The 13,729-nt window shown below is 34.3% G+C and overlaps 2 protein-coding genes across 2 annotated transcripts in view; one reads left to right on the top strand and one right to left on the bottom strand.

Annotated features, from left to right (window-relative positions):
- The window catches only part of LOC127730622 (kinesin-like protein KIF3B), a 274,564-nt gene that overhangs the window by 161,101 nt on the left and 99,734 nt on the right, over positions 1-13,729 (bottom strand). The window lies entirely within an intron of this gene.
- Positions 12,657-13,729, top strand: part of LOC127730617 (parathyroid hormone 2 receptor-like) — a 33,055-nt gene continuing 31,982 nt past the window's right edge. Inside the window, exon 1 of the mRNA XM_052239103.1 lies at positions 12,657-12,908. Within this exon, the coding sequence (XP_052095063.1) occupies positions 12,834-12,908 (75 nt within the window). The 5' untranslated portion in view covers positions 12,657-12,833. The remainder of the gene's footprint in view (positions 12,909-13,729) is intronic.

Here is a 13,729-nt window from a genome sequence, read left to right as displayed (position 1 = left end):
AATAAATGCTAATGTCATTTATTCATTTAAAATTACCACTAAATGTCTGTCCAACAAAACACACTAACTTTGAAAGATGTAAAACACAACCACTTACCCAAACTTAGCCACATAATTGAGGAAATAAAGATCAGTTGATTATTGAATGTTGGCAAAAATTTAATGCATATTCAGGACGAGATCAATTTAAAAAATAATACCATTGGCGGTCGATGCAATGTTGATTGTCCGAAATGAAAGGCAGGAAACATGGAATATAACTGATAAAATAAAAAAGCGGACGATACCTCGGGGACATTCAAAACTCACTAATCGACGAGAAACTGATAACGCTAAGACGAAAATCGATGCCAAAAATGAAAAGACGACAAAAATACAGTCCACAAACACTCCAAAGCAGTAAAAAAATGAGCAAACACGAACCCCACAAAAACAGGTGGTATAAATTAGGGTATGTTGGATATGGATAGAAATTTCGCCTGGCAACATGCCACCTAGTAGTTGTTGCATTTTTTTTTTAAAGAACTTGACATTTTCCCTACAAGTGACATTGGATTCAACTTCACTACTCTGATCAACAGTGGCTGTGTATTTACACAACCAGCACGCCCAAACGGACACCCCTTTTTAGCATTGATATTACTACCTGATTTGGGGATGTCCAATTGGCCATATTTCTATATCCCAGTCGATCCAAAATAAAGACAATCAGGTTTTTTTGCGATTCAACGATTAATATCTTTCGCAAGCTTTTAATAAAGCTTAATCTATAATGTAGCGCTTATCAACTGTTAAAAACTTTATTTGTAAATTATATTCAAATTAAACAAGGAAAGATAAAATTGAAGAGGAAATAATAGCTATAAAACCAGGTTTAACCCACCATTTTCTTCGAACCATGTTTATACCAAGTCAGTAATATGTCAGTTGTTTTTTACTCGTTCCGTTGATAGATAACGTTTGATTCTGTCAGTTTTTATGGACTTTTTGTAATTACCTTGGAGTTCAGTATTTTTGTTAAACTTGTTTCCCTAACAGTTTGAAAAAAATAATGTATCTGAAAAAGAGAGGCGAAAGACACCAAAGTGACATTCAAACCCATAAGTCGAAAATAAACTGACAACGCCATGGCTAAAAAAGAAAAAGACCAACAGACGAACAACAGTACATAAATCACAACATAGAAAACTAAAGACTGAGCAATACGAACCCCATCAAAAGCTGGCGGTGATATCAGGTGCTCCGGAAGGGTTAGTAGATCCTGCTCCACATGTGGCACCCGTCGTGTTGCTCATATACGTACAAACCCGGTGATAAGTCCAATTCGGTAGGTCACATTCGGGGAAAAGGGGACGGGATAGTAGTTGCAATTGGAACATATCCGTCATCATCTGTGAAACAGATATTCCATAACAGTCGACCAACTCGTGATGGCGTCCTAAAATTTTTCGAAGGGTAGATTTCAACTTCACCACTTGGAACTCTTGGTTTGATAGCTTCCATATGAGCAGCAACCCTCTATCAAGTAAAAAATTATAGGAAACACAAGCCCTGAAATATCTTATCAACTGGGAGATATATTCTCCGTATGCAGGCGCTGCTGGAATGTTGTTATATAGAAATAAAAGTTAAGAATTGGGAAGCTGAAATCATCTCTTTTGTCGTAAAGTTTTGTTTTCAACCGACCCTCATTGTCCATTTCTAAATGTAAGTCAAAATATGAGACAGACTTAACTGTATCTGTTGTATCCTTTATTTGAAGTTCAATGGGATAGATGCGTTCAACATAGTCACCAACTTTTGAATTATTTAGTGAGAGAACAACATCTATATAGTGGAAAGTGAAGTTAAAGGATACTGATAACTTCTTTTTTTTATCCCTAAGAAGTTCCTTTATGAAGTCAGCCTCATACAAATAAAGGAACAAGTCGAAAAGGAGAGGAGCACAGTTGGATCCCATGGGAATGCCGATTGAAAAAAACGTCCCCCAAACGTAACAAATATGTTGTCTATCAAGAAATTAAGCATCTTGATAATGTCCGTTTCAGAGAACTTTTTGTTTGAATCAGAGTGATATTTTACAAAGTACGATTTATCCCTCCCTAAGACAAGATGCTTGTACCTACGTTGACCATTCTTTTATATGAAACAGAACCAACTCTTTCAATTTGTCTTTTAGTTTGGAATTGGGAATACTTGTGTAAAGTGTAGAAAAAAAGTCAAATGTTTTAATACTATTGCAAGATAAAAGAGTCGTAGATTGTATGTACTTTAAAAGATCGTTTGGAATTTTTTAGTAACCACATCTGATTCACGCCACCTCTAGAATAGGTATTTACACAATAACTTTGAAGCCCGGCTTTGATTACTGATAAAATTGATGATGTTAATAATTTAGAAATAGGTTTCGTGGAGCACTTGGAAGACCAAGCAATGAAGTTTTCTTCACGCTGATATACATGGTAATTAATTATTTAAAACAATAGATAGGAACCTATACAATGCTGGGTCTACATATTGCTACACGAAACATGTTTTCAATTAATTAACATTTGGTATTAGCAATGCTATTAATAAACTTTATAAATTCCATGCGTCCGAAGCGATTTTCTGGGTTGACCTTCATCAGGAACGCTCAAAGCCGAATATTTGGAAAGTCAAGGATGTATAAGAACCGAAACAAAAACTAGAGTTTAGGATTGATTGATTGTTGGTTGCTAAACGTCCAGTGGCAATAGAGTTTAGGAATGGCGTCAGTCGTATGTTGATTCTTATAAATCTGTTAGATAATGCACACAATCAACATCGCTTTCCTCAAGAATTATAAAAAAGACAGATTTTTTAAAATATATTTTTTGGAATAAGATAAATTGAAGCCTCAAGAATATTAAAAGGGAAAAATTCAACAACAAAATAAAAATCCAAATGGTTTACTTTGGGTATAGAAATATGTCATCATGCTAAATTAGGGCGTGCGCTTTCATACGCAGGATGTATAAATACGCAGTCGCCCGTGGTCAGAATGTGGACATTTGATATAATAATGGGAGAGTTCTACGCTCTCTGTACGTTAAAATTTCGGTCTATTTAAAGGATACTCTCTGTTACCAGTGGAGATCTAAAATACCCAAAACTTATCCTGGTCGACACAATTTACGGAATCAATCAATCGAAAATACATATTCTGAAGTCTTGTAAACATCTGACGAATATTATTTATACATGTATATATGTATAATATATCTTCATATTCTTTATTTTAAGTTTTTAATCCAAAAGCAAAAACCATTGATTTCATGAGATAGATTCTGCTCAATATATTAATGGTAACTATGAGTTTACATACTAAAAAAATCATGTTGAACTTTTTCTCATTTAGAAGATTTTATGCATAAAATTAACATCACTGATTCTGACAAATAGAGTTGATTTTTCGATATACTTTTTGTCAAATATTTATTTAAGTGAAATGTTATTGTAACATTTACGCTTTTCTTTACACTATTTTAAAAGCTTGCAGTGATATATAACAGTAAAAAGGAGATGAAAACGTCGTATCAGCATGTGTTCTGCATGCTAGGTGTGTTTCAATCAGAATATAAAAGTTATTGAATTTCTCTTTCATTTTATGCATTCTTATGTCGTTATAACGACATCGCTATATATATATAAAATAGTATGTATTATGATTGCCAAGAGACTATATGACACAGAAATTAACAGCTATAGGTCATCATAATGCCTTCAAAAATGAGAAAAGCCCCACATAGTCAGCTATAAAAGGCCCCGAAATGACAAATGTTAAACAATTTAATTCAAACGAGAAAACTAACGGCTTTATTAATGTACGAAAAATGAAAAAAAAACCAAATATGTTACACAGCAACAAACGACAACCACTGAATTACAGGCCCCTGATCGCTTTGTCATAATTACGACAACCTTAGCGTTGTCACTTTTTGAGGCGATAGAAAATTCAAAATGGTCGTCAGTGAGGGCAAAGTTTGAAGCGTAAACATATTCATCTTTTTTTGGAGAATAATGAACACTAAATGCAATCAAGCTTAATTAAAGTTATTTACTTGCACGTACTAGAACTTTATTTTATAATCAAGTCAAATGAGACCCAGTTGCACAGGGGAGCGATTCGGGCTGGAGCCTCTAGTTATGTTTGGCATGTACAGATTTGTGTAAAATATGACTGCATTTCCATTGCAGATTCTGAAGAAGATGAATTTTAAGCTTTTCCAAATAAAGACTGTTAAACTTTGGACTCCTAGTCCTCATACCCATGGACCTCTGTACCTTCATTTGTACACAATGGCCTACTGATGCTTGATGCAAATTATAACTGCATTGCTACTGTTGGTTCTTTATGAGATTCTTACAGCGTTCTCCCCATTGAAGCCTGTATTAAACGTTGGACCCCAAGTTCTTTATACCAATGTTCCCCAGGACAACTATTCCTACAAACTTAGTTGAGGGTTGGGATCCCGCTAACATGTTTTACCCTGCCACATTCTGTATGTATGTGCCTGTCCCAAGTCAGGAGCCTGTAATTCAGTAGTTGTTGCTTGTTGATGTGTTACATATTTGTTTTTCGTTTATTTTTTGTACATAAATTAGGCCGTTAGTTTTCTCGTTTGAACTGTTTTACATTTCTTATTTCGGTGCCTTTTATAGCTGACTATGTGGCATGGGCTTTGCTCAATGTTGAAGGCTGTACGGTGACCTATAGTTGTTAATTTCTGTAGCTTTTGGTTTCTTGTGGCAATCATACCACATCTTCTTTTTTTATATTTAATCCTCATCATTTAAGGATCATCCGTTCTCTAAGATTGACCCAATATGGCCTGTAGTTCTTAATGAGAAGATTTTCAAAGCTTTTTCCATTGGAGCCTATGTTAAACTTTGACCCCTAATAATCAAGCCCTGATCTTCACCTATCACCTAAGGAACTTGTGTCTCGTAATCGAAGCGATTGCGATCGTTTGTTGTCCGTCGTCGTCTGTCGTAAGCGTGTTTTAAAAATCTCCTTTGAAACTACTGTACAAAATTCTTTATAAGTTAGTTTGATTTTTCCTTGTTAAATGTTTCCTTCACAAAAAGCGTGCTTTGATTTTTGACTCCTTAAAAACACAGCCGCTGTTATTAACTTGAAAATATAGGACATAATGGTCACACATTAGTTTTTTGATAATGTCTCGAATATCGTTACATTTATCTCAAATCTGTTGAGGGTTCATCATGACAAAATGGACCTATGCCGAAAATTTCAGAAAGATCAGTTTGAACCATATCTAAGTTGTGTCCTCTAAAACATTTTTAGGGGATAGCTACATGTATTGACATCACTTGAAGTCCGTCAATTTTGACCGGCAACCAACAGCATGGACACTGTTACTAAATAAAGGCAACAGTAATATACCGGTGTTCAAAGATCATAAATCGATTGAGAGAAAACAAATCCGGGTTACAAACTAAAACCGAGGGAAACATATCAACTGTAAGAGGAAAACTACGAACAACAGGAACACTAAAGTGAACAAAAATAAACCCTTAACATACATAGAAAGAACTATTTGATAGCAACTGTCATATTCCTGAATTGGTACAGGCAATTTTAAGAACAAATGGTGGGTTGAACTTGGTTTAATGGCTAGCCAAACCTCCCGCTTTATGACAATGTTAAAAATGGCGCTGAAATGATAACACTACGTGACAGAAATGCAGATCAAACACACGCAAGACCATATATCACAGAGAAACGCACAAACATATAATATACTACAGTGTAGTAATAGTCTCAAAACATGTAAACTGCAGAACAACAGCGAACATATTTCATCAACGACAAACACCACAGGATATAAAAAACAGTTAAGCGCTTACGTAACTCACATGCAATCTCGAACTGTATGCAATTATTTCCACAATACTATACAAAAAGACCACATAGCGAAATAGCAGATTTTTACCTCGCCTGCGACGAACGTCATAAATAGCGAAACTTTAGGAATTGATTTTGCGGCGACGGCGGCTAAACTTTTATCAACATTTTGTGATTTTTGTAATCTTTAATAAAAATTTAACGGTAAATACAGACGACGACGGACGACAAGCGATTGCAATAGCACACATAATCCTTCTGGTACTTAACACATCTTCTTGATGTGATCTACATTAATGCCAAATATAAATATAGAGGCTCCAACAAGCCTGAATCATTCACCATTTCAATGGGTCCCATTAGACTTGATTATGAAATAAAGTTATTATGTGCAGACATATAGCGTAACTAACTTTAATATTAATTAAGCTTGATTAAATTCAGTATTTATCATTCTCAAAAATGAATATGTTTACGATAGGGTTTTGATACAAACTTTGCCCTCACTGGCGGCCATTTTTAACTTCGGATCAGCTCAAACGTAAAAACTCTTTTTAAGGACCTGGATACTATTTACACATTGTATATTTATACTAAGTTATTTATGCTCAGTCATTTCAGCGATCTTGAGAAGCAGATTTTGAACATTGAGTTTTTCAAAGTCCTTTGGCGGTCATGTGTTTTAACCAATGTGTAACTAAGTAATAACACTTGAATAGGACCTTATAATGCACACGTATATCAAGTTTGATTCAATTCTGATAAGTAGTTCTTAAAATAAAGATGAAAATGTTGTTTCCCATAGTGTTTCGATGTCACAAAGTAGCAATGTTAAGGTTGTTGTTATAGATGATATGTCGTAATTACGATATAGCGATGTCGTTATTTCCACATATTATGTCGTTATTACGACATAGCGATGTCGTTATTTCCACATAATATTTCGTTATTACGACATAGCGATGTCGTTATTTCCACATAATATGTCGTTATTACGACATAGCGATGTCGTTATTACGACATACTATGTCGTAATTACGACATAAATTAATTTTTTTGAATGACCCTTATCGGCTTCCGTAGCAAGCTCTTGAATACCGAATTAGTTAGGAAATGTATATCCCATATTCAGGTGAAGTTGGTATATTGCTACCAAGGTGGAGGAAATTGATAATTTCAAAATGAAAATCGTCTCGTTTGTCATAGATTCTGGAACTGAGATGACCGTCTGTTGTTTTTTTACTTTCTAGTTTTAGAGGATATATTAATGGAACCCAATCAGAAAAGTTTGGATTGTTAATGGAAAGAACATCATCAGTATATCTGAATGTAAAATTAAATGATCTGGCTTCTTTGGTCTTCTTGTTCTTGACAAGTGTCTGAAGGAACTCAGACTCATATGAAAATAAGAAGAGGTCGACAAGAAGTGGCGCACAGTTCGTTCCCATAGGAATGCCGAAAATTTGTTGGAAATGTCTACCTCCAAATTCAACAAATATGTTGTCAATAATAAACTCCAGCATACTGATCACTTGTTCCTCTGTGTAGCATGATTTACCTTTTTGTTCACTATTAACAAAATAAGCCGTATGGTATCCCAAAGTAATAAATTTATAACGTATGCTACCATTATTATAAAGCATTGTGGATTATTTCTTTTAGACGATTTTTCAATTTCACATGGGGAATGGTGGTGTTCAGGGTTGAAAAATCAAAAGTTTTGATAAAATTAATTTCAGAGAAAGATCGAGATTTGAAATTATCCAGAAGTTCTTTAGAGTTTTTTAGAATCCACATATGGTTAATATCACTACACGAGTAAACAGTTTCAGTGTATTTTTGAAGACCCCCTTTCACTGCGGACATAATTTTTGTCAATCTAATGGACAACTCCTTTATAGAACATGCAGATGACCCGGCAGTGTACCGTTGTTTGTACGGAATTTTGTGAAGCTTGTGTATCCAATACAAACAAGGTAAGTCCTCAGATTAGATGTTCAATGTAATGTTCATTGAAGCCCTGAATGATTTATGTTCGCCAAAATCTCATCTTTGTCAAATGATATGTTTTATATGTGGGATTACCTGAGTGCTCAATTATTCCTAATTCTTTTACAAGACACTCGTAGTAGTACGATTTACATACAAAGAAAATATTATTTGAAGCTCTGTCCGCAGGAACAACAACATATTTATCGTGAAGAGATGATAGACATTTCACAGCTTCTTTGTCTCTGAAAACGGACTTTGGTCGATCATTCACACAGTTTTTCAACTTATAAATTCGACGTTTCATCAGAGACCTGATTGTTTTAACCCATTCTGACAAAGTGTCCAGTTCAACTTCTTCTCGTTTAGCCCATGCTCTGGCGTAGTCCTCAGTGGAATCTATAATTATTTTGAAGTTATGGTTCCAATTGATGTGTTGGGACTCTCTGAACTTAGGATCATGATATATTACCTTTAGGAGATGTTCATGTTGAATTATGTTTAGATCCCCAGTATTAACATGGCCAGAGGGGCTGTAAATATAAGGCGTTTGGGAACAGTCACAAGTCATGTCAGAGGTTTTTTTAGGTATTTTTCTAAATCAAGGTCCTGCAATACTTGCTTATAGTTTAATACTTTAGGTGCAATGGTTTTGGTGTAACTATAGGATACAATAGGAACAGACTGATATGGAAAATAAAGTGGGATTTTAGATGTTACCTCCTTGTGATGAAGAACGTTACTGATGTTGATTGCATCAATTCCTTTATTTGAAAACTGAATTGGAAGGAATTTCCTCTTTTCATCATGTAAAGGTTCCGATCTTACAAAGGTTCCGATCTTTCTGGTTTAAAAAGACGGAAAAGATCTACATCACAAACTTTACTGACCAGTCTGTATATTGGAGATAATGTATTTATGCATCCCTTTTCAAGTGCATAATCTCTCAAACATTTTAGAAAATTAACAGGCAGTGAAAAAAGTAGTATCAAATAAGCTCATTACATTTACATCACTGCAGGCTGGACTTGACAAATTTCCTACTCCTTTGATGTTATCATTGCGACCATATGGCATTGCAGTACCTAGTTCCCTTATCCAGAAATTTTCTCTATCTTTTCGGAAAGGAGTACTTAGTATAGGGCTATTGGTGTGGTGATAAATGTTCTCGGTGATGCGTAATAATTTAGTTGTCTCATTGGAAATCATACCACTGTTCTTATTTTTATAGTTTTATATCATAGATTTCTCAAAAGGTATGATATTTCACCAGCTATTTGAAATTTCCTGGTGAAATATAGTTCGGTTTTAAAAATGCATTTTTTTCCAGAAGAAAAGACGCACAAAGAAAGACCAATGATCAACTGGCGAGGATTTCACATTTCTTCGCTATTCATGTGTCTACTACGGAAGCCGATAAGGGTCATTCAAAAAAATAAATTTATGTCGTAATTACGACATAGCATGTCGTAATAACGACATAACTATGTCGTAATTTCGACATAGCATGTCGTAATAACGACATCACTATGTCGTAATTACGACATAAATTTATTTTTTTTAATGACCCTTATCGGCTTCCGTAGCTTGCAGCTGCTACCCAGACTTTGTAAAACGTCACTAGTGTCTGAGCAGAAAGTTGATGAACCAGGGTTATGTCAAAGATTTCTCGTCCTTTTTCTGTAAAATTTCATCAGAAGATACCAAGACCTTGTTGATAAATATTCCGTATCAATTTTACAAATAATACATGATGGTCTTGAGGTATAGATTCTAGGAACTGACGTTGTTTATCATCTTAATTACGTGTTAAAGTGTTCTTTTATTTGTCTTTGTAAATTATTAACCTTCACTGTTTAGTCCATGTTTGGTAATATCCTTTTGGCGTAGCTCGGTACTTATGCATCCCGCCAATATGGTGTTGTGCTGCGGTCATTTTTTGTATTCTTGTCTTTCATTTTTGCTTATGTGCTATGTCTATATGCCATTTTGTTTTTCTTTCTTGACATATTTGTTTGTTTTTATAGTGATTAAGATTATAACACAACGTTGACTGATGTACCCCTATTTTTGACATTTTTACCTATTATGTATGTTTGTTTTGTTCACACATTGTTGTCACTATAATGGAATTTTATGCGACTGTCATCATGACAAGTGAGAGGTTTAGCTAGCTATAAAACAAACTTTAATCCAACATTTTCTACATAAGGAAATGCCTGTACCAAGACAGGAATATGACAGTTGTTTTCCATTCGTTTGATGTGTTTGATGTGTTTAATTTTTTGATCCTACCATTTAATAAGGGACTTTCCGATTTGAATTTTACTTGGAGTTTTTTTGTTATTTTACTTTTTATTATATCAAATGAAATTCATATAATAATATCAAGAAGTTACATATGCATAATTTTGTTTTCTTTGCTCAAAATAAGATTAAGAAATGTGATTTGGTTACAAATAAAACACCAGAGACCAAAGGGCGAGGATATAAAAAACGATTTTATCTATTCTAAAAACATTAAACGAAAAACAAATATTGCAGACACTAAACAAAGACAACCACTGAACTACAGGTTTCTATTTTTAGACAGGCAATTAGAGAATGTTACGGGGATTTAACATTTTTATGAGCACTCAATCAATCACTAAACTAGAGCAGTCGTGTTACAACACATCAAACTGTAAAAATAAGTTGGAAAGGGTAGACTCGTCAAATCGGCACGAAGAAAAGGAACACATAGGAAAAGACAAAATTCAAAAAGTGCTGACCTAAGTGTACTTGAAGTAACTGAAAGCAGGTTCAAAACCAATTTCAACTAATAAATAAATCATGCTTTCCTAGACTAAAATATCAATCAGTACACATCCAATATATTTAGTGTAGAGACACAATGAACGGTCTTAGAAAAGCACGACCTTGTGCAAAATAAACATACCAAATCGAATCTACTGCTGTCATGTGGTGTTGCAAAATGAAAGCCAAAAGAACGCGAATTAAGGCACATTTCATAGAGGACACCGATTACATACAGTGTGATACGTTTGACTTTGACATATCTCAATAGATACGTTCCACTCGTGTATGTCCACCCTAAACGGACTTCATTAACAGGAATGTGATGCTTACACAAAAACTGATCCAACTGAGTTATGAGGTAGAATGACAGAAATCGACATTACAAAAGGTTTAGAGTCACCATCAGGAATTGGTTGACTGATACGATATGTTTGTGTCGCTACTCACTAGCGACATGCTTTCGGTTTTAGATCTTTAGATACAAGTTTCTTCTAATCTGTAATTTTATGGATTGTCTATTCCCGATTGTGACATTTTAATTGAGTGTGGATTCGCATGGCGGGTGATGCCTGCATAGTAGCAGGAGACGCTTACCCTGTCGACGCACCCGGTCTCGCTGCGTTTGGAGTTCATGCTATTCCCTCGGCGTTTGTTTGTTACTGTGATTTGTCTTCTTAATAGATTTATTAGATTTGAATATCAGTAAACTACTGTTGCCTTAATTTGTTATATAATCGCCACCTCACTTACACTTAAATGTTCTGTCACGAAGCTTAACAATATCGGTGTGACAATACAGCTTAGTATGACGTCCATAATCACTGAACTAGTATACATATTTGTTTAGGGGCCAGCTGAAGGACGCCTCCGGGTGCGGGAGTTTCTCGCTGCATTGAAGACCCATTGGTGGCCTTCGGCTGTTGTCTGCTCTATGGTCGGGTTGTTGTTTCTTTGACAGATTCCTTATTTCCATTCTCAATTTTATTACATGAACACGATATCTTTGGGTTAAGTGTGTTCATGAGAAGCATGCTGAACCTATGCACAGAGTCCCATAATGATCTCAATATCATAAACAAAATAATAAAGAAACTGATACACCTTCGATAACATAAGCTTTATTTTAAAACTGAGATGACGCATGTCAGTTAGAGAAATAGTTATATAAGGGATACGTTATTAACTTGATGATAAATAAATCAGGTTTAGAGTACATTGCAAATTGATGAAAACAGTACCTTATAAACTTGTTATTGCCCAGTGCACTAATCCTCTTAACCTGATAAGGAACGGACGGACAGACAGACAGGAAAAAATAATGCCGCCTAGCTTCTGTCGTAGACGTGGCCTTACAATACTTATGTAGAAGAGGATCTAGTATTTATTCCATACAATAATGTATACCAAACTGAGCTTTGGAAAACCTTAATTATTTAACCTTAGTAACTTAAACCTTTGGTATTACATCGCTAACTGCATGTTTATTCGTATTAAATACACTGCATTTTATACAATTCTTTTTCTTCTATTTTGATAATCTAGCTACAAGATTACACTTCATTTTTAAATCATCTTCATAATAGATTCATGTTACCATTAATACATACAGCTATTTATATCGTGTGAGATATAATACTTGAGTGTCGCCTTAATTGATATAAAACTCAATTTTCTTTTACACTTTTCAATTGTTTCTAAAACAGGGTCGCATTACAAATGTTTAAATGGATATATAAAAATCTGAACTTTGCGGAAGTAAAAACTTATTTCGCAGTTCAATCTACATTTCCGATCTTTCAAAATGTCTTGGCATACAATATTAAAAGCTTTGAATGAGAACAAAGTACAATAGTTCCAATGTTGAGCATCGCTGAATGGAATACAGTATATTGACCAAAATCGATGAACACGGTGACCACGTGGGATCGAAAGGATGTACCGAAGATCACGTGTAATTTTGGAATCACATATTCTATAAAACTGATTTACCATTCCATCTTCTCATTATACTATACCAGTTTGAGGAATTACAGTAAACGGAATACAGGGTGTAGAAAAAAATTATAATACAATGTAATTCTTCTTCGTTACGTGAATTCTTAATAGAGAAAAAAAAATATCTTCATATATATGGACCATAGTTAGTATTCTGAACATGTCTAATCTAAGTGTTTTCCTTTTCATAATTCTATTTGAGAGATCTTCTGCTAGTTGGTGCTCGACTGAAAAGGTGAGTGTTTACAATTTATAATATGTCAAAGTATAAATGAGTTTTAAAATATTTTACTTTTCTAAATATTAACAAAAAATTTTTGGAATCACATATTTTATAAAACTGATTTATCATTCCTTCTTCTTATTATACTATACCAGTATGATGAATAACAGTTTTTACATTTTAGAAACAATCAGTTGTTTTTTTCAATTGACTTGTAAATAATGTTGATGTATTAACCCAGAGACATATATATGTCTCTGATTAACCCAAATTATTTCATGTTCCATTAATGTCGTATTCTGTGCTCTCAATTAATTAAGCTCCTGACATGTCAGACTTATTTCTTCGAAAATTATTTGCACTTTGTTAGTTCCAATGACTTTTAAAACTATTATTGTGCATTGCTATATACACATCGTCACTTTAGGCAATTTTATCGATTACATGTACAGTTACTATTCTGTTCCTTTTGGTTGTCTTCAATCGTATAAACCAAACATAAGGACGACTAACCTTAAGGTAAGCGGCGTTTAATTTACCAATCACTTCCTTTATTCGGTGGAATTCAAAATGTCGATCGCATATTTTAGGAGTATTAACTATACTTATAATACGCTGGCATTAAAATTGTCCTCAATTCTAACTTAAGACTTAAGGTTAGGATATCTTGAACTAAATCAGTTGATTTTATAACCTTTCGCGTTCGAAACAGGAAGTACTCGAAGCTTACTAGTAGTAGAAATACACCTTTATAGTTCGCCATCAAGACCCATTACGTTTAGTTGCACTTTTTACCCGGTATATTGCTGAATAGCACTGATTAACGTTGAACG

This window comes from Mytilus californianus, unplaced genomic scaffold (genome assembly GCF_021869535.1).
Source record: "Mytilus californianus isolate M0D057914Y unplaced genomic scaffold, xbMytCali1.0.p SCAF_2, whole genome shotgun sequence".
NCBI lineage: Eukaryota > Metazoa > Mollusca > Bivalvia > Mytilida > Mytilidae > Mytilus > Mytilus californianus.
The sequence above is the reverse complement of the archived record's forward strand: the minus strand, read 5'-3'. Positions and strand labels throughout refer to the sequence as shown.